The sequence below is a fragment of the Acipenser ruthenus genome, chromosome 24, assembly GCF_902713425.1.
Source record: "Acipenser ruthenus chromosome 24, fAciRut3.2 maternal haplotype, whole genome shotgun sequence".
Classification (NCBI taxonomy): domain Eukaryota; kingdom Metazoa; phylum Chordata; class Actinopteri; order Acipenseriformes; family Acipenseridae; genus Acipenser; species Acipenser ruthenus.
Window position 1 is genome coordinate 8829135 of NC_081212.1, and position 26152 is coordinate 8855286.

The 26152-nt window shown below is 38.6% G+C and overlaps 2 protein-coding genes across 2 annotated transcripts in view; one reads left to right on the forward strand and one right to left on the reverse strand.

Annotated features, from left to right (window-relative positions):
* Positions 1 to 1661: 1661 nt before the first annotated feature.
* On the reverse strand, positions 1662 to 2158 carry LOC131700473 (large ribosomal subunit protein P1-like). The gene has a single exon (XM_058997799.1). It carries the CDS (start codon positions 2037 to 2039, stop codon positions 1722 to 1724), a length of 318 nt encoding a protein of 105 aa, XP_058853782.1. The 5' UTR covers positions 2040 to 2158; the 3' UTR covers positions 1662 to 1721.
* A 3249-nt stretch (positions 2159 to 5407) lies between these two features.
* The window catches only part of LOC117429367 (transmembrane protein 132E-like), a 260360-nt gene continuing 239615 nt past the window's right edge, over positions 5408 to 26152 (forward strand). The window contains exon 1 of the mRNA XM_034048768.3: positions 5408 to 6654. Coding sequence (XP_033904659.1) covers positions 6411 to 6654 — 244 coding nt within the window. The 5' untranslated portion in view covers positions 5408 to 6410. The remainder of the gene's footprint in view (positions 6655 to 26152) is intronic.

Below are 26152 nucleotides of genomic sequence, written 5' to 3' on the forward strand. Positions count from 1 at the left end.
TCAGTTCTCCTGAGCTGTTGTGGGTGTTTCAGCAGTGAAGGACCATAATTGAACATTGAGGAGCAAAATAATTATAGGACAAATAATATTATTGTACTGTTGATTTATTGGGGAGCTCATCTTTCATTTCTGGGATGGTGAAACAGATGCTGCTGTTCTGGTTGTAGTTTTGAAATACACAGTTGGACATTTCTCCAGGTGATAAGATTAATGGATGTGTTATGAAAGACCACTGAGACTGATGTAGTTTGTAATTCTAAGTCTCTGTGGTGTGTATGTGCGTGTGAGTCTGTGTGTGTGTGAGACTCTGTGTGTATGTGTGCATGTGAGTCTGTGTGTGTGTTGGTAAGCATGTGTGTGTGAGTGTGTCTGTCTGTGTGAGTCTATGTGTGCACGTGTGTGTGTGAGTCTATGTGTGCGTGTCTATGTGTGCATGTGTGTCTGTGTGTCTATGTGTGTGTGTGCATGTGTGTGTGTCTGTGTGTGCGTGTGTGTGTGAGTGTACTCATACAAACAGATCTATGGTTCTTTCTCAATACCTCACAACTTGAAAACATTTGGGAACCTATATTCTTTCAGAATTGTCTTTGCACAGTAATGCCAGAAGCATTTCACGTGTAAAAGAACAAAGGTGAATTATTGGATCTTTCATTTTATTATTTATTTATTTGGATTAAAACAAACTAAAAACAGTTAAGTTTAAAATGTGTTTAAACGTGTTTTTAAACCGGAAACCAGATTTAATTTTGTATTAAACAGCAGAAGGGTAAAATATAAATTATTTAAATTATAACCCCAAATAATATCAATTTACTTCCAATGCAGCATGGCTGTGTGGAAGAAGTGTTCTTCAGTTTACCACAAAATATATTTCTGGAATGGCAACTTCCAAAACTGGTAACGAAATTCAATGTGTCAGTTGCATGTTTTGCGGTACAATGAAGTGTCCCACTTGGTAGTAAATAGATAATATTTGGGGTGCCACTGGACTTGTGGGACAGATTTTTTAATTCAAATAGTTTAATTTAAAGAGGAGATGATGATCTGCTCTGTGATAACAATATATTTAGTGAAGAGGGGCCTTAGTGGAAAACAAAGAGCTGATCAAAGCCTCGCCCCTCATCTACATTCCTAAATTTAGTAAATAACATGCTGGGGTACCACTGCACTTGTGAGATGACTTTCTCCTTACAAATGATTCTATTTAAAGATGAGACCATTATCTATGCAGCGATACTAAGATATTTAGTAAGTAGGGGGTCTGTGTGGGATACAGCAGATGATGAAAGTCCTACCCCTAGTCTATAACAGCTGCTGCTCCTGCCAGGCAGGCAGGGCAGTGCATATATATTAGATAATATGGGTTAGCGTTCCTTGTAACTCCCAGCAGGCTACATATTGTCATCATCCACCAAACAGAATACAATTACAAAAACCTTATCAAATTACTTGCTAAATATATTCACAGAAATATATATATTTTTTAAAGCACGACCAAATAAAAGGGAAAATCAAATCGGCAGAATATATTTAGCAATTTGACTTGACTCGATCATTTAAGTGATTATTATTATTATTATTATTATTATTATTATTATTATTATTATTATTATTATTATTATTATTATTATTAGTAGTAGTAGTAGTAGTAGTAGTAGTAGTTTTTTTTTTTTTTGCATTTTCAGTTTTTATTCTTGTTGCCGGAGTTACAAAAAGGAAGTTTAGTCAAACAGACCAAAGCCCATGTCATCATCAGACTCCTCAGACTCTTCCTTCTTCTCCTCCACTTTCTCAGCTGGGGCACTTCCAGCTGGGGCTTCTCCAGCAGGGGCAGCTCCTCCTTCAGCACCAACATTGCAGATCAGGCTGCCAATGTCCACGCTGGCCAGGGCCTTGGCAAACAGACCGGGCCAGAAGGGCTCCACAGACACCCCAGCGGCCTTGATGAGAGCATTGATCTTGTCCTCGGTGACGGTGACTTCATCGTCGTGGAGGATGAGAGCGGAGTAAATACAGGCGAGTTCAGATACAGAGGCCATTTTTCTACGAGGTTTCGTTTTTTTAGTAGCTGGATGCCTAAAATCGAGAGTGCCAGTCGCCGGATTCAAAGGCCTTAGCTTCAGATGAAGAACCAAGCACTTAAACACCCAGTACGCGTTTAGCAGTAGTAGTAGTAGTATTATACAAAAGCTGATGGAAAACACACGGTTTTCTTAGCGGTTCTGTTAGAAGACTTGCTTTTGTAATGTCTTAGACTGTATTTCATATCTTCCAGTTCAGAGGGGAATCATTTACAGTACCGTCCTTCAGATTAGACCAAGGTCCTATAGCAGTCGTGATGCACAGTTCAACCCCTAGTCTGTGAGTCATTTTGGATAAGTGTCTGCTAAATGACTAATTAATAATAATAATAATAATAATAATAATAATAATAATAATAATAATAATAATAATAACACGCTGTCTCTAGCGAATGCTAGAAATACATCCTTAAGAAATAGAGCAGATATGGTACATCTTACATCCACTAGGGGCAGAGTGCTGCAAGGGATAGGATACTTGTTTACAGCTTTGTAGCACCTGTGCTTAGACATGTTTGAGAGCTCCATTGAGGCCACAGGGGTGCTTGAAACGTTTTAAAAAGTCACAACAATAAGAATGTATAGAAAGCTAAACAAGAAGAAGAATACTTTAGTTAATAACTGATACACCTTACCCATACTGGCATACATGGTGTATAACATCTAAAGACATATTAGAAGTCTATCTACTTCTCTTTTTTTATTAAGAATTTATAATGGAGCATTTCAAGTGACTGAATGTAATATAAAATTTGACACTAATATTGCAAGTGACATTATTAAAAAATATTTAAATGAGTTTCACTGTCCCAAGCCAATAGCCTCTTTATATCCAGAAGCTCAACAGCGGGTGCTGCGAGCTATTATCTCAAGTGTTTACAAGAATTTCAGTAGAATTTGTGGGAAGAAAATTAATGTGGGTGATCTGTCATTTTTAGGGTCCTCATTCCAAAAACGGGAACCCTTGTGTGCTGATCACGTCTGTGTGCCTGTCACACTCTATATGGTGAACATGATAACTGCCTTGCTTGTGCACCAGTCCTAAAGCCTGCTAAAGAAGTTCCAGATTGCATTTGGCTGTAAATCATATTTTTAAACTTTTGGGTACTGTGCAATTATTACGTGCGTGTAAAGGGTTTATTTGTTTTAATGACTTTTTATAAAACAATAATATTCTTAAATGAAAGTACAAGTAGAAAGCTCTATTACATTTCAATAACCAACAAGCAATTGTTTTTTTGCATATTTAAAAAAAAAAAAAAGTGTTCTGGTGCTCACTTTAATTCCAACAAGAAGCACATGTTAGCACACAGCTGCAATCAATGACCAAACACTGGGATTCTGTATTCTGGAATGTAAGCAAGTCTATGACAATGCCAGAGGGACTTCTCAGCAAAATAAGATGAATTCTATCTGTGGAGGAACAAAGAAATCAATTAAACTCCAGCGTACTGTCATTTGTGCTCTTTATAGTATAGAGCGATTGTTTCGGGTAATTCGGTGTTAAGAAGATTATCCAAGTTCAATCGCTGTGTCTACATTACTACCCCCCCCCCCCCCCTCCCCCCCAAAAAAAATCTACAGTAAGATCCTAAAATTGATTTTTAAACAGAGTGGATCTCTAACATTTAAGAGACATGCATAATTAATACAAAGGCACACACTGCTTTATATGTGTCAACCTCAAAAGGCTTGCCATGGTTACTGTCTTCCTTTGCAACAGGGACTGTGCTGATCCCCTGGGTTCCTCTGGTCATCAGAGAATGATCTGCCTTTCTATTTTGTTAATGAGATAAGCTATTGGGCCACTTGATCCCTGGTCCTCTTAAACCAAGCCAGATTTAGCAAATATTTAGGGGTTGCAGTCAGTGTCAGAGTCGCTTACCTATTGTTGAATGGTAAACCTACCCAGAGATTTGTTGATTATTGATCACATTGGCTTTTATTTTGTGATTTAAGCATTAATTAATCGATTAATTGCCCAAGTCCCTATTTGGAGCCTTGTAGCTGCTTGTTTTTAGACTGAAGCTGTTCTGTTTGTGTTTGTTTAGTGATGAGAAATGGCACAATCTAATTGTAACAGGGCAGAGGCTGGGCGCGAACCGGCGACCCTGTTACCGCAAGCAAGCCTCTTACCCACAGTGCAACAGAGCCAGGCTCCTCTGCATTAGAGCTTTTAACCTAGTTTTTGCCTGTGAATTTCATGTTCATGAAAAAGGGACGATGGTACATAGGTGTAATTTGTCTGGTGGTCTTAATTTTGTGCAGATTAGTGTGATCAACATCACAGAACTGAATGGCCCAGGACTGAATGGCAGGCTGAGGGTGTTCAGGTCGGGATTGAGGCTGTATCGTGCTCTCTCTCTCGGAGCTGTGAGATGGAAACTCACATGTAGCCAGTACCATTGTCCCTTTTTCATGAACATGAAATTTACAGGCAAAAACTAGAAAATTATGCAACATCTGCTGCAGTGTTGTACTTGTTTATACAAACTCCCCTACTTGACAATATGAGCCAAATATTTTTTTTATGAACCACAGATTAGTCATTTTAAGAAAGAGCGGGGGGTGCATTTATTTTATTGTATTTGTTTTAAATGCATAATTAAATTTAAATAAAATAAATCAAAACAGTAAAGCCTCGCACAACATAAATCAGACATTGCATAACAGTGATTTAATTGAATTGCATAAAAAATTAAAACTTTAAGAGGAGAGAAAAAGAAATTGCTAATCCGTCTGTGTTAATGATGTATATTACTGTATAAATAATACTCCGTGTTTCAAGACGGGGCGTTCAATTCTATACCATAACATACATATACCGTTTTTTTTTTTTTGTTTTTTTTGTTTGTTTTTTTTTATATTAGCCAAACTGACTGATTTACCTCCATGCTCAGAATCTGACTTACCAAAGCAACACATTCCCCTTCAAGGCAAATAGCTTGAAATTATTTTGCGCAAGGAATACAGTGGCATATTTGGATGACTTCTCTACATACTAATTGTGACCGATTCATACGCAGTGAGCTACTTCTATCCATTTACTGTTAAATGCTTAACATAAAGAAACAAGTAGCTGCAAATTAAACTCAATTAGGGTACTAGATTAATTAATTTAAACAACAAACTCGTAATTATACTCTCTTTCAAGCCTTTTTTTTTTTATCCCAAATGAAATTCCACTTCAGATCATTACCTCCGCTTTCTCTCCTGCAAGCGAAGGAGGTGTTCGGGGACGCGCCCTAAACGAAGGGGCGCCGTGGACGAGCTGTGACTGAGGGGTGTCGGGGACGCGCCTGGTAGCGCGCGTCACGTGGCCGCGGTGTGCGTCTGCTAAAATGAGATCTGAAATCCCAGTCAGTTTATTCAGTACATACAGAAAGCGATTAAAGCGACCAGCAGAGAAACGCACTGTAACTGAACACCAAGCACAGGAAAACCCTGGGACTGGTTTGAGGAGAGACAGAGGGAGAGCAGGGATATCTCTTTTGGATGGTTTGATCGCAAAGTGAGAACCTAAATCTGTGAGTTCATTAAAGAACTCAATGAACTTGAACGTGAAAGAGTTTAATTTCTTACTGAGATGGAACTACACCACACTCTACAGCTTTCTGTCTGGGAAGATTAAACTGTTTTGTATGTAATATAGATGTAAAAGAAGTATTGCGCAAAACAACTACAGCTGGAAGTAGAAATACAGAAAGAAAGACAAAAACCAATGCCGACGTCTTCAGTGGTTTTGTTGACATTTTTAAATTCAATTTAAAAAGAGAATAGTTCTGAGCCTGGTGTGCACACCCGTGTCGAGTGGGGCTGAGGAGTGGATTCCACGCATTGCTGAGTGGATGTGTCCCTGCCGTCTCGCACTGTGGAACTTTAATAAAGACTGCTGCTGTCCGCGGGTGGCTCGCAGAGGCACGCGCCGTGGAACCCACAAGCACTCACCAGGCTCGACTCCCGAGTGGAAATCAAAGTTGGCTTCCGTTGTTTGAAACACAGATTTATGATCCAGTCACTGCGGCAGCGGATTGCATTGCTGTGGGCAAAGTTATAAACATTTTTGGATACTGATGTTGCAACACGGGACGGCCAATTTATAATTTGCTGGGCTTTGAAGCCGTGGTTTCACCGTTACTGTCGAAAACCACAAGTCAATACCGAAGAAAGCATTACGTATAGAGCATCATAAAACCACAGGTTGCAACCTGTGCTCACTGGAATTTACACGTATGGTTAACGGGGTTTGAAACCACCCCGCGTGTCCCTCAAAATGGGATTACCTGTTTTTAAATAGATTTACAGTTGCAACTCTTGCATGTGCTGTACATGGTAAATAAAGACCGTTCGACAGAAAATAACATCACAGGGAGAAAACCGAACAATAATCACTCACGTCTTACTTCTGCATTGTCATCAAGTATTTCATTATTCAAAACACGTTTACAGAAGAGAAGGTCGCTTGATAATATTATATTACGGTACTGTGGATTTACTGCAATGACTACGATGCACATCCGAAGACTTTCCCGAGGAACTGTCTTGCTGTCTGTCACTGCGCTCATAGCAACGGGTAAGTGCACTTTTTAAACTGAACAATTCCACCGTTTGAGAAACACGCACCGCCGGGAAATGAATGCCATTGCAATGCGGGGTTGATACTTGCACTTGCTACAGAACTGCTTAAGAATTTGGGTCTTAAAGAAAAGTTTCCATCTGTGTACGGGATGGGAAGATGTTCCTGGCTAGGTTACATCCCTCGAGCAGCTACTAGTCTGCCTTGAACGTCCCCGTTGATTTTGCTCATGCATTTCAGCAATAGGGAGCGAATGATTGAAGTGAGCGGTGAGCCTTTGTAATTATGCTCCTGCTCATTCACGTCCTTGTTCATTTCTCTTTTTAACTTCTTTATACATTGGAGATTCTGGAGCTGCTGTTTCTTATCCGTGTAACCTTTGAGCACTATTGTATCCTTCATTATTATACTATTTTCAGTGTTTAGAATACGGTCGCGCAATTTCATGTATGGGGTAGACGTGTGAGATGCTAACGGGATTCTTACACATTGTATCCCGCCACAAGGCGGTGGCGCGCCCGTATTGAAAGTGACAGAGCTGCACCCCCCACGTACACACAAAAGAATGTTTTACACTAACGCTGCTAAAATGTGGGTAGAATGGCAATTCGACGTCAACATTCTTTTTATATGTTAAAATTTAATTATAATGTAGTATTATACTTGAACATTTCGATAAATAAAATGTAAACGTACGTGAAAAAGTGTTTTTGTTTGGAAAATGAATATGTACAGAACATGACCTGTTTATTAAATTTAGCTGTACAGAAAAATAAAACAGCTGCTCTCGCAGATAAAAACAAACACAAAATGTTTTTCTTGCTGTAAAACTAGCTGCAGTTTATTCAATATTGTTCACCTAGTTAACCTCGCTAAGCATACTAATCGACACGGTTGTTTTGTCTTAGTGGGAAATCAATCACCACGACGAAACCTTTCCTGCACATCTTGCGGTGGCTGCTGTCCACAGCCAAGTGGCGTCGGTGTTCCGGTGTGAGGGGCGCCAGTTTATTAAGTGGGAGTTCTGGGTGCAAAAACATTGACGAGTAAATACAATTTTAGGATTCAAGTAAAGGCATGTCGTTTAAATGACATGTACAAATAGGTACATCTAATAATAACATTAAAAACACCATTATAAAGATTCTAGTGAGTTGACATGAAGCATCTACTGTACACGGGCCAGTTAGGTCTCTTTAATGCGGCATGCAGTTCATCAAGGCGTTTGCAATCTGCAGAGCAGTACAATAAATTATGCTGGTTTTGCAGCACACGACCTTGTACTATTTAACGTGCACTTTTATTTGAAGTAGATACAATAATAATCTGCTAATAGGTGTTGCGAGTTTGTGAAAGTTTCTATAGAAGGTAGTTTTTTGTGCGCCAGTAGAGAATTCGACCCATTGTAGAGAGAAAGAGATTGTGTACTAAGCCGTATTTTTCTGAAACAAAACAAAGGAAGATTATAGTTATATTGGTATTGAACTTGACATAATTGTTAAATAATATTATATTTATTTGAAATGAACGGGACAAGCACATGCAGCAATAAAGGTCGTCTCTTTTTGTTGTATTTAAGAACAGTGGGCTTTGCGTATCAGTAGCTTTATCATTAAATGACCATAAACTTAAACTGTAGTTGTATTTCTCTGCCAGTAAATTCCATGTTTGAATATTGGACAGGCATTTTTGTACCCACAAAAGCACCCAATTCCTAAATGGGTTTACCCATTCTAGAATGCTTCAAGTGATTCTTGAACGGGTTGGGTTTACCGGGACTAGAAACATTGACATACAAGCTCTTGTATGGAAGGAACATTATTCATAGTGTGTTGTGTTATTATACGCTTTCTGAATATGGAAGACGGTAGTCCAATATTTTATAATGTTGTTATCCGGTCAGTCTGTATTTGTTTTTTTCTGTTTTTCCTCTGACTTTCAGTAAACTGAATATATATTAAAGCTACATTTACAGCAGCAGCTAGTAAACTGAATCAATGAATACCATTATTTAAATAGAAAATCCCCCTTGGCTGTAAAATGTGACATGGAAAGCTTTGTAAGATAACTGTGCACAATGGCCACCGTCAAAGACTGATTTATATTGTAACCTTTCAACCTTTTAGCATTCATTTCTCTTACTATTCACATATTCCATACTCCTTTATCCAAATACATGGAGTGTAATATCACAGCTGGGAAATTTTGCTCTGCTTTCTCCTGGGTTTTGTTCAGTCATTCAGTCGTTCAGTATAATGTACTGTCTTGGAGTAACTCTTCTGTATTTACACATGTTTTAACGCTGGGACTTGTTCCTTTAGATGGGTCCAATCACAACTAAGAAATGTGTTAATAGTAAAATTAATTACATGTAAGTTTGTTTTTTTTCTGTGAAAAAGTTGCAGTTAAAAGAAAGTGTGATTGCACTCTGTCAGAAATGCTAAGATTTTTAAAAAAAGCATGTTTCCCTAAATTAGTAAAAATGCTTATGAAAAAACTCAAAACAAGAGGCATATTTTACATGTTTCCAATAAAAAAAGAAAGAAAGAAATGTTTGTTTTAAAACAGTGTTGTGTGTAAGAAATCCTCTTTGCAACCGACAATATTGCTCACACAAAATGCCCCCCCCCCCCCCCCCTTAGTGTCTGGAAGGTCTGTCGTCTGTGCCTCGAAGATTTTAGACATTCTGCTACCCTGTGCTCCACATGCACCCACTGCCATGCCTCTCTAGAATGCTGATAGATCTTTCTGCATTACTGGCAGACTGTTTTCATTGTGCTGCTCCTATAGATTTATAGTGCTGCAGGGATCATGTCACATGATCAGCCTCATTTGCATCTCTAGCATATAGACAGTCGAAACATATGTAATTGGATTTATTACGTTGCTATTAGTCTATTAAAAATGTTTCATGATCCACAACAGATTATTTTGTTTTATCTAGCCATCAGTCAACATAACAATACATTTAGGATTGAAAAACATGGAAATACTGAAACCAGGCACCCTGCAAAAACAAATAATCTGAAGAATGCACACATAAGAGCGCCTGTCAGCTGACGTCTAGTCAAACAAAATCACAAACTGGGCTAAAGCAAAGTGTTCAGTACTCTAGGACGGGGGTAGGCATTACCCCATCAGCAATTGTATTCTCTCCCTGATGCATGTAAGAGTTTAGGTGATCCCATGAAAAAAAAAAAGTGTTCTGTTAAGTAGTGCAGATATGTGATGAGGGCTGCTGGTATTATCCAGAACAATACTGTTATTCTAATGACTGTGTTAGGTGGCTTCACATTAGGTTTGTGTAAACATTTACCATCAGAATCAGCAGGGATTACTCCCTGTTACTGTCGCCTTGCTTCGTGATCCTGATTATAAATATCAGAGCTCATCAGCCAGACGGGTTCACACGGCTTTATGACATAATATGCACATCAAAAGCCTTCCTATAATATGCAACAGTGGTGGTTTCAAATATTTAGCCTATACCACAGTACACAATATCAGTTAATATAAAGCTGTTGTAGTACAAATAAAATACTTTGGGGAATAATATTTGTACAAGTAATTCCAGTAAATCTTAACTAATAAATATTACCATCATTGTAGGTTTAAGATTTTCCAATATGAAAAACACACACATTATGGTAAAGGTGAATTTGAGTTTTTTTTATGTCATTTATTTGAAGCTGTTAGAGAAGAATATTTATCATGCGCTCCTTGCAGAGCTTCAATGCTGTACTTCCGGTCAATTTTGTAAAGTCGCATGAAGGAGGTTGACATTGAAAACACGTCGTAGGAAAAGCAGAGATTGGTACGTGAATACGAGCGGTGCTTCTGGGAGTTCAAGTTCTTTTAAAGAAAATAAATCAGGGAGTTTTTTAGAAATGAGAAATTTCAACATGAAGTTGTATTTTCCTACTTTAATTTCTTATGCTTTGGGATGTATTTACACTTCAGGTGATTCAGCCAGTACCCTACTGCTTTATGTGCTCTGGGATATCATGATTTAGAACACTTCAGTAGAGCTTAAAGACTTTATTTATGACCTGTCCACATTGGCTGCTCCAGTACCGATTTCTTTCAGCTCCTGACTGTGCAGCAGTGTTGTCATGCATTCTGTATTTCAACAATTGTAATCCTAAAGACTTGCTGTAGAGGGCTTAGAACTTGCACTAGCTCTGCATCCCTCCCTGGGTTTCAGAACCCACCTTGTTTAAATATATTATTGAAATGACCAGGTCCTGAACAATCAGGCCCCTGCTAATGTGCTCTGAATGAACGGATCACACTTCTCATCACAGCATGAGCAAGTAGCACAGGTCTGTGAGTCGGTTTACTAATAGGAGTTGACATACAGCTATAAGGGAGGACCAGTTTAAAAGGAAACTCCTGGGTCCTGATCATTTCTACTTAATTGAACTGAAAGCCAGGTCTGGTTGCAGGGCTGGTATGAGTTTCAAGCCAAGAGAATACTGTAAACACGTATATCTCCTCTTATAGTACTATATTCTCTGCAGGCCACATGCGGCTCGGAGTAGCCAAGGTGTGGTTGCATCTGTAGACTATATACGTGCTGTTATGTTGAGCTTGTCTTAGAAGGATCCACTTTAACAGAGGTACATTCAGCAATTCATTTCCTAATCGAATATGGACCATATCCAATGCATTGATGACATTATTATTAAAAAGGAAGAGGCAAAAAAAGTGATCTTTGTAAAAACCTTCAATTACAACTGAAATCATGGGCATATTATATCTTAATATATGAAGAAGAAAGTTTGCCTGTTCCTTTATGCATTCGGACCCCGCAGGAGAGTGCAACCAAACTTTGCATGGCCTCCTCTTTTATTATTATTTATTTATTAGCAGACACCCTTATCCAGAGCGACTTACAATTGTTACAAGATATCACATTATTTTTACATACAATTACATTATTTTTTACACATTATTTTTTACATACAATTACCCATTTATACAGTTGGGTTTTTACTGGAGCAATCTAGGTAAAGTACCTTGCTCAAGGATACAGCAGCAGTGTCCCACACCTGGGATTGAACCCACAACCCTCTGGGTCAAGAGTCCAGAGCCCTAACCATTACTCCACACTGCTGCCCTTTCATCCAGGGGAAGGTTGAGGGCTATGTTTGGATCAAAAATTTTGACCCCCGGGGTACTTTATTTAGTAACCCCATTGCTGGATCACTACAGTAGCCATGTATCTCAAATTAAAGAAACCCACAAAACCAAAAAAAGTTAAAAGAACACAAATTTAAAAATGGCAAAAAACAAACCAAAAAATAGTTTAGAAAAAAAGGGAAAGGGGTCTGAGCGCATTGTGCGACACCCAAGATCGGTAACTTATAGGAAACCGTAAGGCTATTGTTCCCCAATTTGTCATGCATGAAATATTGCAGTATTCAGTTTCTCCGGGCAATGCTAGTAATAATATAATATGCATTGAGAAAGCATGAAAGTCTTCTCTACATCTGAAAACATGCCTGTGGTAGCAATATAATATAATATATACAGTATGTGGGACTCCAAATAGGGCAGTTGTTAATTCACTGTTGCATTTCTAGCAGTTAATGTAGCAACAGTTGTGTAGTTACTGATGTGGCCCAGCACATATCTAACATAAACAGAATTCTTTATAAAACCAGCTACACCTCCAAGTCTATGCAGGATAAAAAAAAGTGTACAGTAATTGCTCCTTATTTGAAGAATTGCTCAATTAAATCCTTATCAACTTGGTTTTGTTCTGTATTGTCAGACCCTGCATGAAGCACGGTAGTCATGTTGTATAATAGTTTATAAAAAGACATCTAATTTGAAACTCTGTGCTTTTTTCCATTAGTGTACAAGAAGTAACCCGTCGGCTATTCGAGGCAACCCTTTTTCCCTTTCTTTCACCGGCATAATAAAGGGAAAGGACTCCAAGAGTCTTTCTGCAGTGTTTGCTAGGATTGTCCTCCAGCTAATATGATGTGCCAGCTATCAGAGGGGGCTTCTCCTAGTCTTGATCAGGTCTTTGTGGTTCTGAACTGCTTTTGAATATTTTTAGCAATGCAAATGATGGCGTCAATATTTGTCTAGGTATTTTGACTTAATATGCTTGGAAAAACATCATAACCGGCTAAATAGTGTGGGTCCCTGAGTGGTGTGCAGGGTGAGTCATGCAGTTAGGGGAGCGCAGGTTCCTGGCTGTATGTTGTCGGTCTCCACTGGCATCCCAGTGGGAGCATTGACTCTGGCGCTCCTGCAGGTTAGGGAGGAAAAATTGGTTCCTCCTCATAGTGCTACAGTGGACTCCACTGACTAGGCTCCCAGTGAGCTCACAAACAACTGCAGGGCTGGCCTTTGTCCTCCAGGGGCCGGTAGCTCGCTGACATCCGCTCTTGAGAACCTGGGTGTAAAGAGGCAATCAGTGTGGGTGTAGGATGGGAAGACGCCCACTAAACCTGAGCTGTTGTGGGGAGTTCTACGTTCGAAGTATTCCAAATTGGGGAGAAAATCGGTTGCAAAACAATGTATGTTTTTGTATTTATAAAGAACGAAAAAACAGACCAAATGGGTTCTTTGACCATTTCGAAAAATTGATTAACTGCTGGGAGCAATGAATATATAAGGGGCTAAACATGTTGTAGTCTGCAGTAAATCAGCCAGTTGAGAGAGTGAGTACCCAACCATGCAGAAAGACAGGGAAAGTGCCCAAAGTCAGGTTATTAAAGTGTGACAAATGCACAGTTTTCATTATCTTCCCAAGTTAATTAAAATATGATTTCTTGGCTTATTAAATTAGGACAGAGAAAGGCCAAGCTGGGGGGAAGTTTACAGTGACAATTATAAGTATCCAAGTTAGAAGCAGACATGTCTTCGTGCTGTTTTACAAGTGTGCCAAGTATGTCATGAAATCTTATGAAGTAAGACAGGGCACGCTATTGAAAGACTGCATGTACAGTGCGTTTGCAATACCTATAGTAAGCATAGTAACATGGTTTATGATATTTTGTACCCTATTGTATCTTTCTTCTCTGTGTTTCATTGTCTTCTATGCTCAATATATTGTTACTTTGCTTTACTACGCTTTGCTATGCTTTTACAATTTTCTGTACAGTAGACTCCAATTTCTTTGAAAGCTTCACATTTGAGACCTATGTAATGAATGCATGTGCCTGGCATAGAACTACAGTGCTACCCTGTTGTAATGCGACCCGTTATAGTGTGGAATCGATTATAACACGATAAAGTCGTGGCTCCCATTTACCCCATAATGCAATTGGACTCACAAATGTTGGGTTTTATTGTTGTTTTACATTACCGTATTTAAACCCATTTAAGTTGAAACTGGTACATATAGTACTTATAAAACTCCCCTGTATTTTTTTTTCTGAAAGTAAAAACAAATTGTCCGTTAATGTTATAATACAAGTATGAAACAATACAAGTGTGTATAAACGTCCTTGGATTCTGTGCTATTTATTTACAGTTTATTATAAAAAATATACAGTTTAAATAAGAGTGGTGTAAGCCGGGGAGCAGTAAGCTTGCCTCAGCCGGGATTGATTGATGTCCGAATGCCCACATATACACGAACAGAGCTGACAGCGGAGTCGGACAAGCTGCTGTGTGAATGTGCAAGACTGTTTATTGTTTTTGGTGTGGCCCAGGCTGACAGGGGCCAGGAATAATCGTCCCAGTAAACCGTGGATTCGAGTACCTGCACATTGTGTGTGTCTCCTTCCTTCATTTTCCACGGTACGCTACAATATTAATTTGGTCATTGTAAAGCATTTCAGGAACAAAAATGCCAATATTCGCTATGGACCCCGACAACCGCGTTATAACGGGGTAGCACTGTATTTTCTTATCTACAATTGCTTTTGCCTGAGATCTGATCAGATTAAACATAAGGATATCTGTCGGTCATTCTGACCGTGGTTACAGAGTCATCATGGGACCTGGGACCTCCTAACATGCTTGTGTGTTTTACACCAACACTACATTAGCAGTACCAGAAGAAAAACCTCTTTAGTTATGAAGCTTGTCCCCTGTGGGGTTTGAATCGTAGTAAGATTCTGTTGCTGCCTGTTCAGAATCAGGTGTTGTCCTTTTATTTAGTGTATTGATTTATTTCCCTCTCTAGAGTTGTAATCAAACAGGAACATCTGCTTTTGTTGTGCGTGTGATTTTTTTTAAATGTTAATACAGGCAGTTCGTATGCCAGCATAGGGAAGAATAGCTACAGTCATCATTGGCAGAACAAGGGTAACGGGCGGTGGGGTGTCAGGAAGCTTATTTTATCATTTATAATGATATAGAAGGTATAACCCTTGATAATTTGTGGGTCTTCAACACGTGGAAGTGCCCTGTGCTCCCTGTAGTTACACCCTATTAAACAGTGAGATTACATATTATAAAGCGTGTTTGTGTTCTTCTGTTAATTCTAGCCACACCTGAGTAGTTTATGTTACAGTAGTGTTACAATTCAAGCGTACCAGGCCACTTATCTTTGTGTCTTGCAAGCTATGTCTTATTTCTTAGTATTATTGGTACATTTCTTCTCAGTGTCTTGATATGTTCCAACCACAAGTCTAAAACAGGTGATGGCTTAGCAACCTCCTTCCGTCAGTGTCTGTTTCCCAAAGATTGATTTCCTGTTATTCACAGCAGTTTGCGGAGCAGGCCTTATTGCTAGGCAGACCTTGGTAGCTGTCCCATTAAATATTATCATTGCTACTCATAACTTATTACCAACACATTTTCATCCTACAGGGGGTCATTTCAGTTTTATAGAGGGGGCGTTGCCAGCATAGGACTGCTTTTGTATTTATAAAAACCTGCTTTTTCATATGAAATGGCTTTTGTCTTTAAGAAATCTGTTCAGATCCAACAGATCGATAGTGTCTAATAGTCAAACTTGCTTTGTACAGTATTGAAATGTTCTGGCATACAAAGTCCGGTAACACAATATAGGACACAGAATGTTTACAGCTTTCTTATGTTTTTATAAATGTACATGTACGGCATAGTAGACCAAAAATATATTATATTACTGTATTGGACACTATTGTAACCAATGCAATATCTATTTCCATATTTCGAGTATCACAATGAAAGAGGCATGTTTGTTGTCTCAAAACATCTTCTGTGTTTTAATGCTTATTTTGTCAGATCATTGGTGAACTGGTTAAGTCAACTTTGCTTATAGTCACCATTCCTGCCCTTTTAAGTGGTATTAAATGAGTTTGACCTTGGACATCACAGTATTTCCCAGCAGAAAGGAGTGTGGGGGTGGTGTTGTTTTAATGTTATGTTGACTATCAGTCTCTGTATTGAGAGCAGCATTGAATATCTGTCTGTATTGAGAGCAGCATTGAATATCTCTCTGTATTGAGAGCAGCAGTGAATATCTGTCTCTGTATTGAGAGCAGCAGTGAATATCTGTCTGTATTGAGAGCAGTAGTGAATCTCTGTCTCTGTATTGAGAGCAGCTGTGAATATCTGTCTCTGTATTGAGAGCAGCAGTGAAGTATCTGCAAGGAGCATTCCTTATGTTCTCCTCTGACAGCTTCAAATAACTTACAATTAAAAAACACCCTAATCATAATGTGTGCATGTTTCATATACAGTAGGAAAATGTCAGATCTAAGAAATGAGGGCTTTAAGTAAGATTTACTGGGATTATTTAGATAGCACCATGTGCTTTTGGATGAGTTCCTCCTGTAGTATAAGATATTATTATCGTAGTATAATCTGTCTCCCGTACATTGGACAAAGTAGATAAATCATACATTAGTGGGGAGGGAGATTGGTCCATCCATCTACCCATCCACTGTGAATCATGCACCATCATTTATAGCATCCTGTCATTTCTGCATCCATCACATATTCTGTCAGGTATCCCTCATGTGTTGGATATGTTCTTAGTTTTTATTTTATTTAGTTGGCACGGACAGCATACAACCATAACCATGGCGAATAAATACTTATTTTAAAAAAAAAACAACTAAGACTAAAACACAACTAATATTAAAAACATATCTTTACCAGAAAAAGTACTGTATTAAAGAAACAAACTCCCTTATAAAAGTTGGCTCTGTTAATTTGCACGGTACCCATGATTTTCCCATTGGTTATACAATACAGTGCATTTTACCTAATTGCAGCTTTCAGGGATCCATGCAATGCACTTAGCATGGTTTGCCATCTTTTTAAATATGCTTTCCCATAACTCCCTGTGCTCCTAATAATTATGACACTTTTGCTTCTGTTTCAACCATGTGCCAATCAGTGTGGTTGTTTGATGACAAGGACCTGCAGCGAGTGCTATTGTGGCAAAGTGGATTGCAGTGCACAGGTGTAGAGGTGATGATGCAGTGCACAGTAATAAATGACCAAACAGTGTTCACGGTCAAAGCAGCTTTATTGTGGCTCTTCGTGCCATTAACTAATCATGTTGGCAAATGCACAGCAATGTGTATTTGCACAACTAAACAATACAGGGTTTCAGTCCCAAAACAATAATGAGTACAAGCAATGTACAGGCATGGCTCTGTATCCTTTTCACGGGGCTCCAGTGCCAGTGGTGAATACACAGTTAATGGTGACCAGTGCAGTATTGTAATCAGGGTTTGGTGCTGGCTTAACAGCAACAGCTCCTTGGTGTTAGCTGTCTAATAATTACAAATCACAACAGTTAGTAACACCAAACAAATACAAAACACTCTTTGATGGTTAAACAGCTCTCTATTCGTATCCATAACAAAAGGAACAGATTGCTTCGTCACATCGCCTGATATACCCTCAGTCACGCCCACTTTGGTAGCAAGTGCAATCACGTATCCTCCAATCCATGACTGACACATCGCCTATCGCATTAGGGTGATGACTTCTGGTATTGTGACTCCGGCCCCTTTCCGGATGGCTGGCTTCCGACTGACCCTGGAATGAACTGCCAAACCATCCTCTCTCTGTTTCCTCTGTTTCCCTTATACAGCACCCTCACAGGTCGGGAGGGAGATTAATAACTAACAGGTGGGAATTAGTGTTGGTGTAATTTTTATATGTGGAAATGGGTTTATTGTGTGTCTTTTTGGAGTTGATTTGTTTGATTAATTGATTGTTTACAGATGCAGTGGATGATTGGCTGTGCCGGTCCTCAATCAGCAGGTGGGTGGGTCTCGACCAAGTGTCCGTCAGTTGAAACTGTAAGCGGTGCTTGTAAAGGCAATGCCCAGCCAAGGCCGTATGAAGCAGCAGGAGTCGTCTTATGAATACCGGCTCATGAGTAGGTTAGTTTAGGGGATAGTGATCCCAAGTAATGTATAGCGAGTTATTTGAGTTGAGTTAAAATTGCCAAAATGAGTTGATTAAGAATCTGTAAAACGTTAGGCAGCAGTGTAGAGTAGTGGTTAGGGCTCTGGACTCCTGACCGGAGGGTTGTGGGTTCAATACCAGGTGGGGGACACTGCTGCTGTACCCTTGTGCAAGGTACTTTACCTAGATTGCTCCAGTAAAAACCCAACTGTATAAATGGGTAATTGTATGTAAAAATAATGTGATATCTTGTAACAATTGTAAGCTGCCCTGGATAAGAGCGTCTGCTAAGAAATAAATAATAATACGTAGTGCAACCGATTCCTGGAGCGGGACGCCTCGTTTATAAGGCTAGCGCTCGCCCTTTTATTTGTAGTTTTTGTACTGTGTTTTATTTAGCTTTTTGTACAGTTTACTGTATGTGTCGTCTGTGCGTTACCATCGTTGGTAGCATCACATGACCTGTTTATTTACTTGGTTTTGTGTTAATAAATCCTGCGTGTCTGTGCTGGCATTTCAACTCCACCTCCCATGTCTCTCTGTATTGCCTAAGCAGCGGCTACCCACACACATGACATGAGCACCCTGTCACACTCTGTCACAGCTGTCCATGAGGATACTGGAGAAGACATTAATTTCTGAAGTGAATACGCTACCTGAGGGTCTTTTACCCTGCTGTACAGTAACTCTTTCATCAGGAGTTTGATTCTCTAAGGGTTCATATGCAGCAGTAATTCAACACCAGTGATTAAGCTCAAATCAGGGCTTGGTGTTTAATGGAGTTTGTATATGCAACTATTGAAACCCTTATCTTTAAAGAGCGTTGGGGAGTAACAGATTACAATCTGATTACATTTTTCAGTAATTTGTAACTGTAATGGTTCCTTTTTCAGACAGGTAACCATATGTGCTAATAGATTCCATTTTATGTGAAACCATAATGTAGGTACTTTTTGTTACATTTAATAAAAGCACTACGGCCATTGCATAAAATGGAAATCAGAAAACGCTGTATGTTACCATGCAAGTCTAACATGGTACATGAACACGCTTGTCATATCATCTAACTAGAATATGGCATCAGAGGAGGCAAAGAGTGACCATATTTCAAGCTGCAGCCTGGCCACACTGAAAGAATATATAATTGTGCACGAGAAGTAACTATTTGTAACTGTAACTACTTTCTTAATTAATAAGTAACTAACTAATTTTGTTTAAGTAACCTGTAAATGTAACAGAGTAATTCTTCAATGTAATTTTCCTGACTCTTTCTACATTGAGGTGTGTATATCAATGGTGTGCAGTTTTTAGAGTACAGTGTAACACTAATATGCTTTCCCACCTCCGTAGAGTCAGCCTTGAGGAATCTTTTTAAAAAGTGCTGGAATAGTTAGTAAGCAAATACTTATCAAAGTAAAAACAACAGTAGTGAATCATGCACACATAATAGGATATTAAAGGTAAGACATTTCAAAAGTAGCTTATTACTCCAAAGCTAGATAGGTTATGCTAAGATTATACAATGCCCTAGTTACACCCCACCTAGAATACTGTGTGCAGTTTTGGTCACCTCACTACAACAAATACATCATTGCACTGGAGAAGGTACAGAGAAGGACAACTAAGCTGATCCCAGGACGGAATGACATGAACTATAAGGACAGGTTCAACTCATGAAATTTCTTCAGCCGAGAAAAAAGAAGGGAAATAGGGGACTTGATTGAAGTCTTTAAATATAAAGTCAAGCCAAGACATGACTTCAAGTTTAACACAGAGAAGAACAAAGGGGGCATAAATGGAAGCCGAGTAGAGTTTAGAACAGAAGGTAGGAAGCACTTTTTTACACAGAGAGTTGGAAATGCATGGAATAGTCTACCAGGTGAAGTAGTAGGATCTAAAACACTGGGAACATTAAAAAAAAAAAAAAAAAAAAAAAAAACTAGATTGTGTGCTTTTAAATGAGTTCCCCCTCTGTAGGGAAGAATGGTGTGCTAACAAGGGACGAGCCTTGATGGGCTGAATGGCCTTTCCTCGTTCCCAAACTCTTCTTATGTTCTTATGCTCAAATCGTCATTAGTGCCGTTATTTACTGAAACGAAAAAAATAAAAATAAAACACCAATTGCAATTCTAAAACAAATAAAACTACTCAGAATGGTTTATTTGTGATTTGGTAACTGTATTGAATGTTTTTTCTTTCTGAATAAAATTGCGCTTATGAAGATTAGAGTTAATTAGAGTAAATAAAATTGAGACTTTAGGCCGAAGCATCATTTAAATGCTCATTTTGATGTTGGTTTTGTTGAACAATGTCGGGAACTACTCTTCTTTATGAACAGCATACACGAGTGTCATGAATATCAAACTTTATTGATCCAAACAGAAAACACAGCCATTCAACTAGTATTAGTGCTGAGTGACGAGTGAACCGTTTATTGTACTCCTCACAACGCTCCCTTACAGTGAGTGAGTAAGAAGGCACAAGACAAAGGCCATGCTTCAGAATAGCCTGTGTTGTACAGCACACATAGATCCTTGGCATCAGCTTCAAATGTTTTATGAACACACTTCTGAAGCACATATTGATGCGGTTTCCTACTTGCATTTCAATCCAATATTAAGCTGAGCCAGTTCAACAACAGAGCAGATGTGCAATTCTCATCAGAATTAAGGATCTTTGAAAATATACTGCAGTATATTGCCAGCTTTAAGTAGTCTTGGACAACCACTGCAAGCTCTTAAGCTAGCACAAGCTATTCTGGCTACTGATACAATAAGCCCTGCCAAAACATACACACCTGAGCACAAAGGCAACCTGCATTCACCCAAACAACTGGTGAGATCGGGGCGCACGGAGGGTTGGGGTTAGGAGGGCAGCCTCCACTCACCCAAACAACTGGTGAGATCGGGGCACACGGAGGGTTGTTGTTAGGAGGGCAGCCTCCACTCACCCAAACAACTGGTGAGATCGGAGCACACTGAGGGTTAGGGTTAGGGTGGAGGATACGCATTAAGATGCGCAGACATTTCACTCGACAGAGCTACCTGTAATAGTCTGAAGGTGAAGTATGAGAGTGACAGAAATAGCTTTTGGTCTAATCCCTCATACTTTCCCCCTACAAGAATCCATCTCTACAACAAACACAGGTTTAGGGAGCAGTTGGAGGATACCACGTACGAATACAAGTTTCAGATCAAGTCTGTATAATAAACAATAAATGCATCAAATTGCCTATTGTAAATAAATGGATTCCTAGACCAGTGACTAGCCTTATTGAAACTGAGAACAGTACGCTATTCAACTGCCAGTTTCAGACCTTACTCATATACTAAATGTTCTCATTCATGTTGTTCAGAATGATAGTAAATGTGGATATGTACGTGAATGTTGTTCAACACTTTTTCAGTATCATTGTGTTAATCACCCGAGCTTGAAATTGTGAAGCAAAATACGAATACAGCTATGTCCAAAAGTTTTGAATCACCTAGAATTTTAGGATTGAGACATTTAAAAAATATATTTGAACATAATTTAGATATTTTATTTAACATCATGTAATCAAAGAAACTACAAAATGATATCGCAAAAGTCTACCGGAAGCCATAATAGTAGTACAGTATTTCATGTTAGATTTATAAATTGTTCAGTTTTGTCAGTTTTTAATTAAGTATATTTATTTATTTATATAGTGCTTTTTATACAAACGTATCGCACAGCACTGTACAGTATGTAGCAGAAAAAAAGAACAAACCACAATGCATTTGTATAGCATGTCACACATACAACTGCCACAATCAGACCATTTAAATAACAGATTTAAATAACAGTATACACATAATAATACAAAAGCAGCAATTTTAAAGTTACTAAAACCCACTAAGATAAGAAAGCTATTTTATAAAAGTGTGTTGGCAAACTACAAAGCTGTATGTAATTTAAGATATTAACATAACATTATTCAGCAGGCTTCTATTGAGGATATTTTATACCAACATGAAAAATAAATAAATAAACACATAAATGAATAGATGAATAATAATACAGTGGAAATATGCTCAATGGAAATCACACATGCGTGCAGGTGGGTGATCATTTTGAAACGGACTCTAACCTTCAAGCTGCTAAACTAAAATTAAATATTTGTGCACAATATTTGTGCATTTTAGAGATAATATATAATACCGTTAAAAATCAATTCAAGATCATTATTTTCTTTTTCTGTAAGTTTAATTTGTGCATCTCTGAGTCATCCTGTGTACCCCCTAAGACCCTCTGAAGTATCCCCATAGGTTCACGTACCCCAGGTTGAAAACTCCTGGTTTAACTGAAGCTCTTGTTTGTTAGGACTTGGTCTCAAATACATTTTTCTATTGCGTGGAACACCATTAACAAATCATCAATGGGTTAGATTAGACTGCAGGGGATTTAATTAATCTTTGTGTTCAGGCAGTCGTGTAAATTATACTGCCTACTCGCTTTGACAGTGGTGTCTTCACAGCAATAAATTGTAAAAAACAAAGCAGAAAAAAAAGTTGAAGGAGAAATGTAAAAAGCAAATGGGAAGTCGAAATAAATATATGAATAATGAATAAATATATAGACATTTATGTATTTCAATATTTATTTGTTCATTTATTTATTCGTTTTTCATTTTGGTGTAAAATATGCTCCTGCCAAAAGTAGCTCCTGAACTCATAGTCAAAGCACCTTAACAGAGACGCATATCTTCACAAGGTCCTAAGATTGAAGCCCAATGATATTTCCATCAAGCCTTGGCTTGCAGGTAAGGCTTGTGTGAAGAAGTTTGATGGACATTTTGTCCACAAGTATATAGTTAAGTATCTTTAGAGATAGGGGTAGCACTAAATAGCTGATGAGTCTACTAGTCAAATAGAAAAGTGACAGTTACATGACTGTGAAGTAATTGTCAAGCGTGTAGATAAAGATAGATGGTGCAGTTGCAATGCATTAACATATAAATTACATTTTAGAACATTAATGAATAGTTTAAAAAACATCCAAGCAGTATAATATAGCCTACTGCACAAACAACAAAGTGTTACAAAAGAGTACCCGTACCAACAGTGCCAATCGATTAGCAGCCATTCTACCCGACTACACACCACACGACTTGGGAATGGCCTAATTAATATTACTTTCCATTCACTTTTGAGTGGCAATATAGAGTAAAGCCGGCTGCCTGTGTTGACACATGCTTTTGTTTGAAAACTCATCAGTGAGTTGAAGGGCTGCTCTCGATCCCCCGTTGGGTGCCCTGCGTGCTGCTCTCGATCCCCCGTTGGGTGCCCTGCGTGCTGCTAGATGGCTCAGAAAGGAAAGAGGGGGCGACCCCTTTGTCACGCTCTTAGAGCTACTACGTGTCACAGACAGCAGCGCTCTTGGCTTTGCCTTGAATACTAAATACCGCTGCTTTGGTTGTAGTGCTGCATAGAAAGAAATTCCTGTTTGTTTTTCATATCAGACAAAGCAAACCACTGCATGAAGAGGTCTGAAGAGATTAACAAGCACTGTACAGAATATTGTTTCTTTCACTAATACGTCATTTGATGAGATACCAGGTTTATTCTGTAAACTGTAATATGGTTCAAATTTGTGTTTTCTAGGTAATTCAAATTAAAGAACATTCTTTAATTGACATTGTGACATTTTGATGGAACATCAAAAACATCCTGTTCATCGCAGCACTATATAATATACAGGAGTCTCAAATGTATGCCCCATCTGGATAAATACAGTTAGTTTCTTTAACCCGTATAAATAATTGATGCCTTATTACTTACAAGGAGTTGACAAACATAACCTTACTTCTTTACTCAGAGAGTGGTAAGGGTATGGAATGGGTTACCTAACCAAAGGATTATTGGGATACTTTAAGAGCTGACTTTTTTGGGATAAATCGGCTACTAGGATCCGGCCAAGCATTGATGGGCCAAATGGCCTCCTTTCATTCATAAAAGGTTTTTATGTTCTCGTTGCCTTAGCACCGAACTGCATTCTCATTATAGTGCACCTGCATTGCCATTGAAAATTATTCACATGCTGTAGAATTTTACTCTTGCTTACAGACTGGCAATTGGATTCAAGCAATACACTTAGATGCTAATGCTATGCAGTTTAGCAAATTAGTTGTAAAGGCGTCCCTTGCCAGTTAGACCACTGAATACTGTACATAAAGACCTAATGCTTCTACCGCAGTCATTTTATTAGAAAACCATTACTAGGAACCTTACTGAAGTAGACAGATTTGAATAGAAACAGCTTGTTTTTGTGTGCTGGCTGATTACCAGTTGAATTGCTCCTATTTATACTTTGAACAATGCAGTCTAGCTTGATGCTATTGCATGGAGATTTAACAAGAAACTAATTTAGTCATCCAGTTTTCTGACCACAGCTTTGCAGCCTTGGGCTAGTTCTTCAGAGCTGTGATAATAATGAATTTAAATCAGGATTCAGTAAAGAGGGAAGCAGCGAAGTTAGCCCTTGGGGGATTATTTAGACACCATTTCCCAGCCCTAAGCAACATTATGCTTGGTGAATGATTGGCTAAATTAACTTGAAACAGTACCTGTTGTGTATGTGTGGTGTTTAAAGTTTCAAATGCCGTAATTATGTGATCTGTGGTTTAGCGTCTCAGATGATGTTTAAGATGATGTTTAAAGTCTAGACCAGATTTTACAACCAGCCCACTTCCTTATTCCTGGTGCCGTTATTATTATTATTTCTTAACAGACGCCCTTATCCAGGGCAACTTACAATTTTTACAAGATATCACATTATTTTTACATACAATTAAATTATTTTTTTACACATTATTTTTTACATACATTTACCCATTTATACAGTTGGGTTTTTACTGGAGCAATCTAGGTAAAGTACCTTGTTCAAGGGTACAGAAGCAGTGTCCCCCACCTGGAATTGAACCCACGACCCTCCGTTCAGAGCCCTAACCACTACTCCACATTGCTGCCCCACTGGTGCCATATCACTTCCTGTGGTATAGGCCAATTTCCAATGGCTTCACTGATCTTACATGTGAGTGACACAGTAGCACGATTCTATCAATCAAGCATCACAGGCAATATGTATATTCTTCTGATGCTGATGTTCTCTGTTTAACATCCCGTTTGACGTTCTGCACCACATATCAAAAAGGTCTTAATCTGTACCTCTTTGCTTAAAGACAGATAACTGAAAGAAACAGAAAGACCATTAATATTACCGATCATGCCTATCATGGGACACTTGTAGGCATGTTTAGTAACAGCAGTGAAGGCAGTCTTGTACACCATTAACCTGAACAGGGAAGCAACTTCCAGCAAGTTTGATTGGCGTGGGCAATTTCAAAACAGCTAGAAAGGACCTCAAGCGAGATGAAAATATAAATAAACACATTATTTGATAAACCACACTCAGTACAGTAAAAATGTTATTTGAAATTACTGTACGCTTTATTTTAAAACTAAGGGGTTGACAACTTTCTTGCTGCTGGCTACACTAATTTATAGGACATGAAAGTCTGGTGGTTTAAGGAATTTTTCTATATTTCTATACAAATGACTTTATGATCATGCAGAACAACATTCAATTCACAACCCAGAAATAGATATATGCCTCAAACTCATTGCTTACCCTCATGGAAAATGATCAGCTGACAAACTAAAACCTAGTTTCTACGCAGCAAAAATAATTTATATGTTAGTAACCCAAGCTGAATTTTAAGGGTAAAGTTGATTTTTTGCATTGTGATGGGGTCATTTGCAAGACAACTCCAAACTGAACACGAAAAGTTTTCGGGTTCTAAAAATGTAAATTAACACCAAGCCGATGGGGTCGACCCGATCCCGATGGGGTCATGTTTCGTCTCGGGGTCCTAACATTATATATATACACACTGGTGAGACCGCACTTCCGTTCTGGTCACCACATTACCAAAAGGGCCTTCGAGAGAGTCCAACTAGACTAATCCCAGGCTTAAAGGAATGAGTTATGAAGATAGGCCAAAATAACTTACTCTTATTAGCCCTGAACAAAGAAGAATAAGACTTGATTAGAAACCAGAAACCAAGCCAAATGGGTTATTCTCGCGTACAAGATTTTAACTGAAAATAGCACTTTGAGTTCAAACTCTTAATTACCTCCAAGCTTGTGTGTT

Bases quoted from the DNA above. Each gene is read 5' to 3' on its own strand.
- LOC131700473 (XM_058997799.1), bottom strand. From the start codon at position 2,039: ATGGCCTCTGTATCTGAACTCGCCTGTATTTACTCCGCTCTCATCCTC.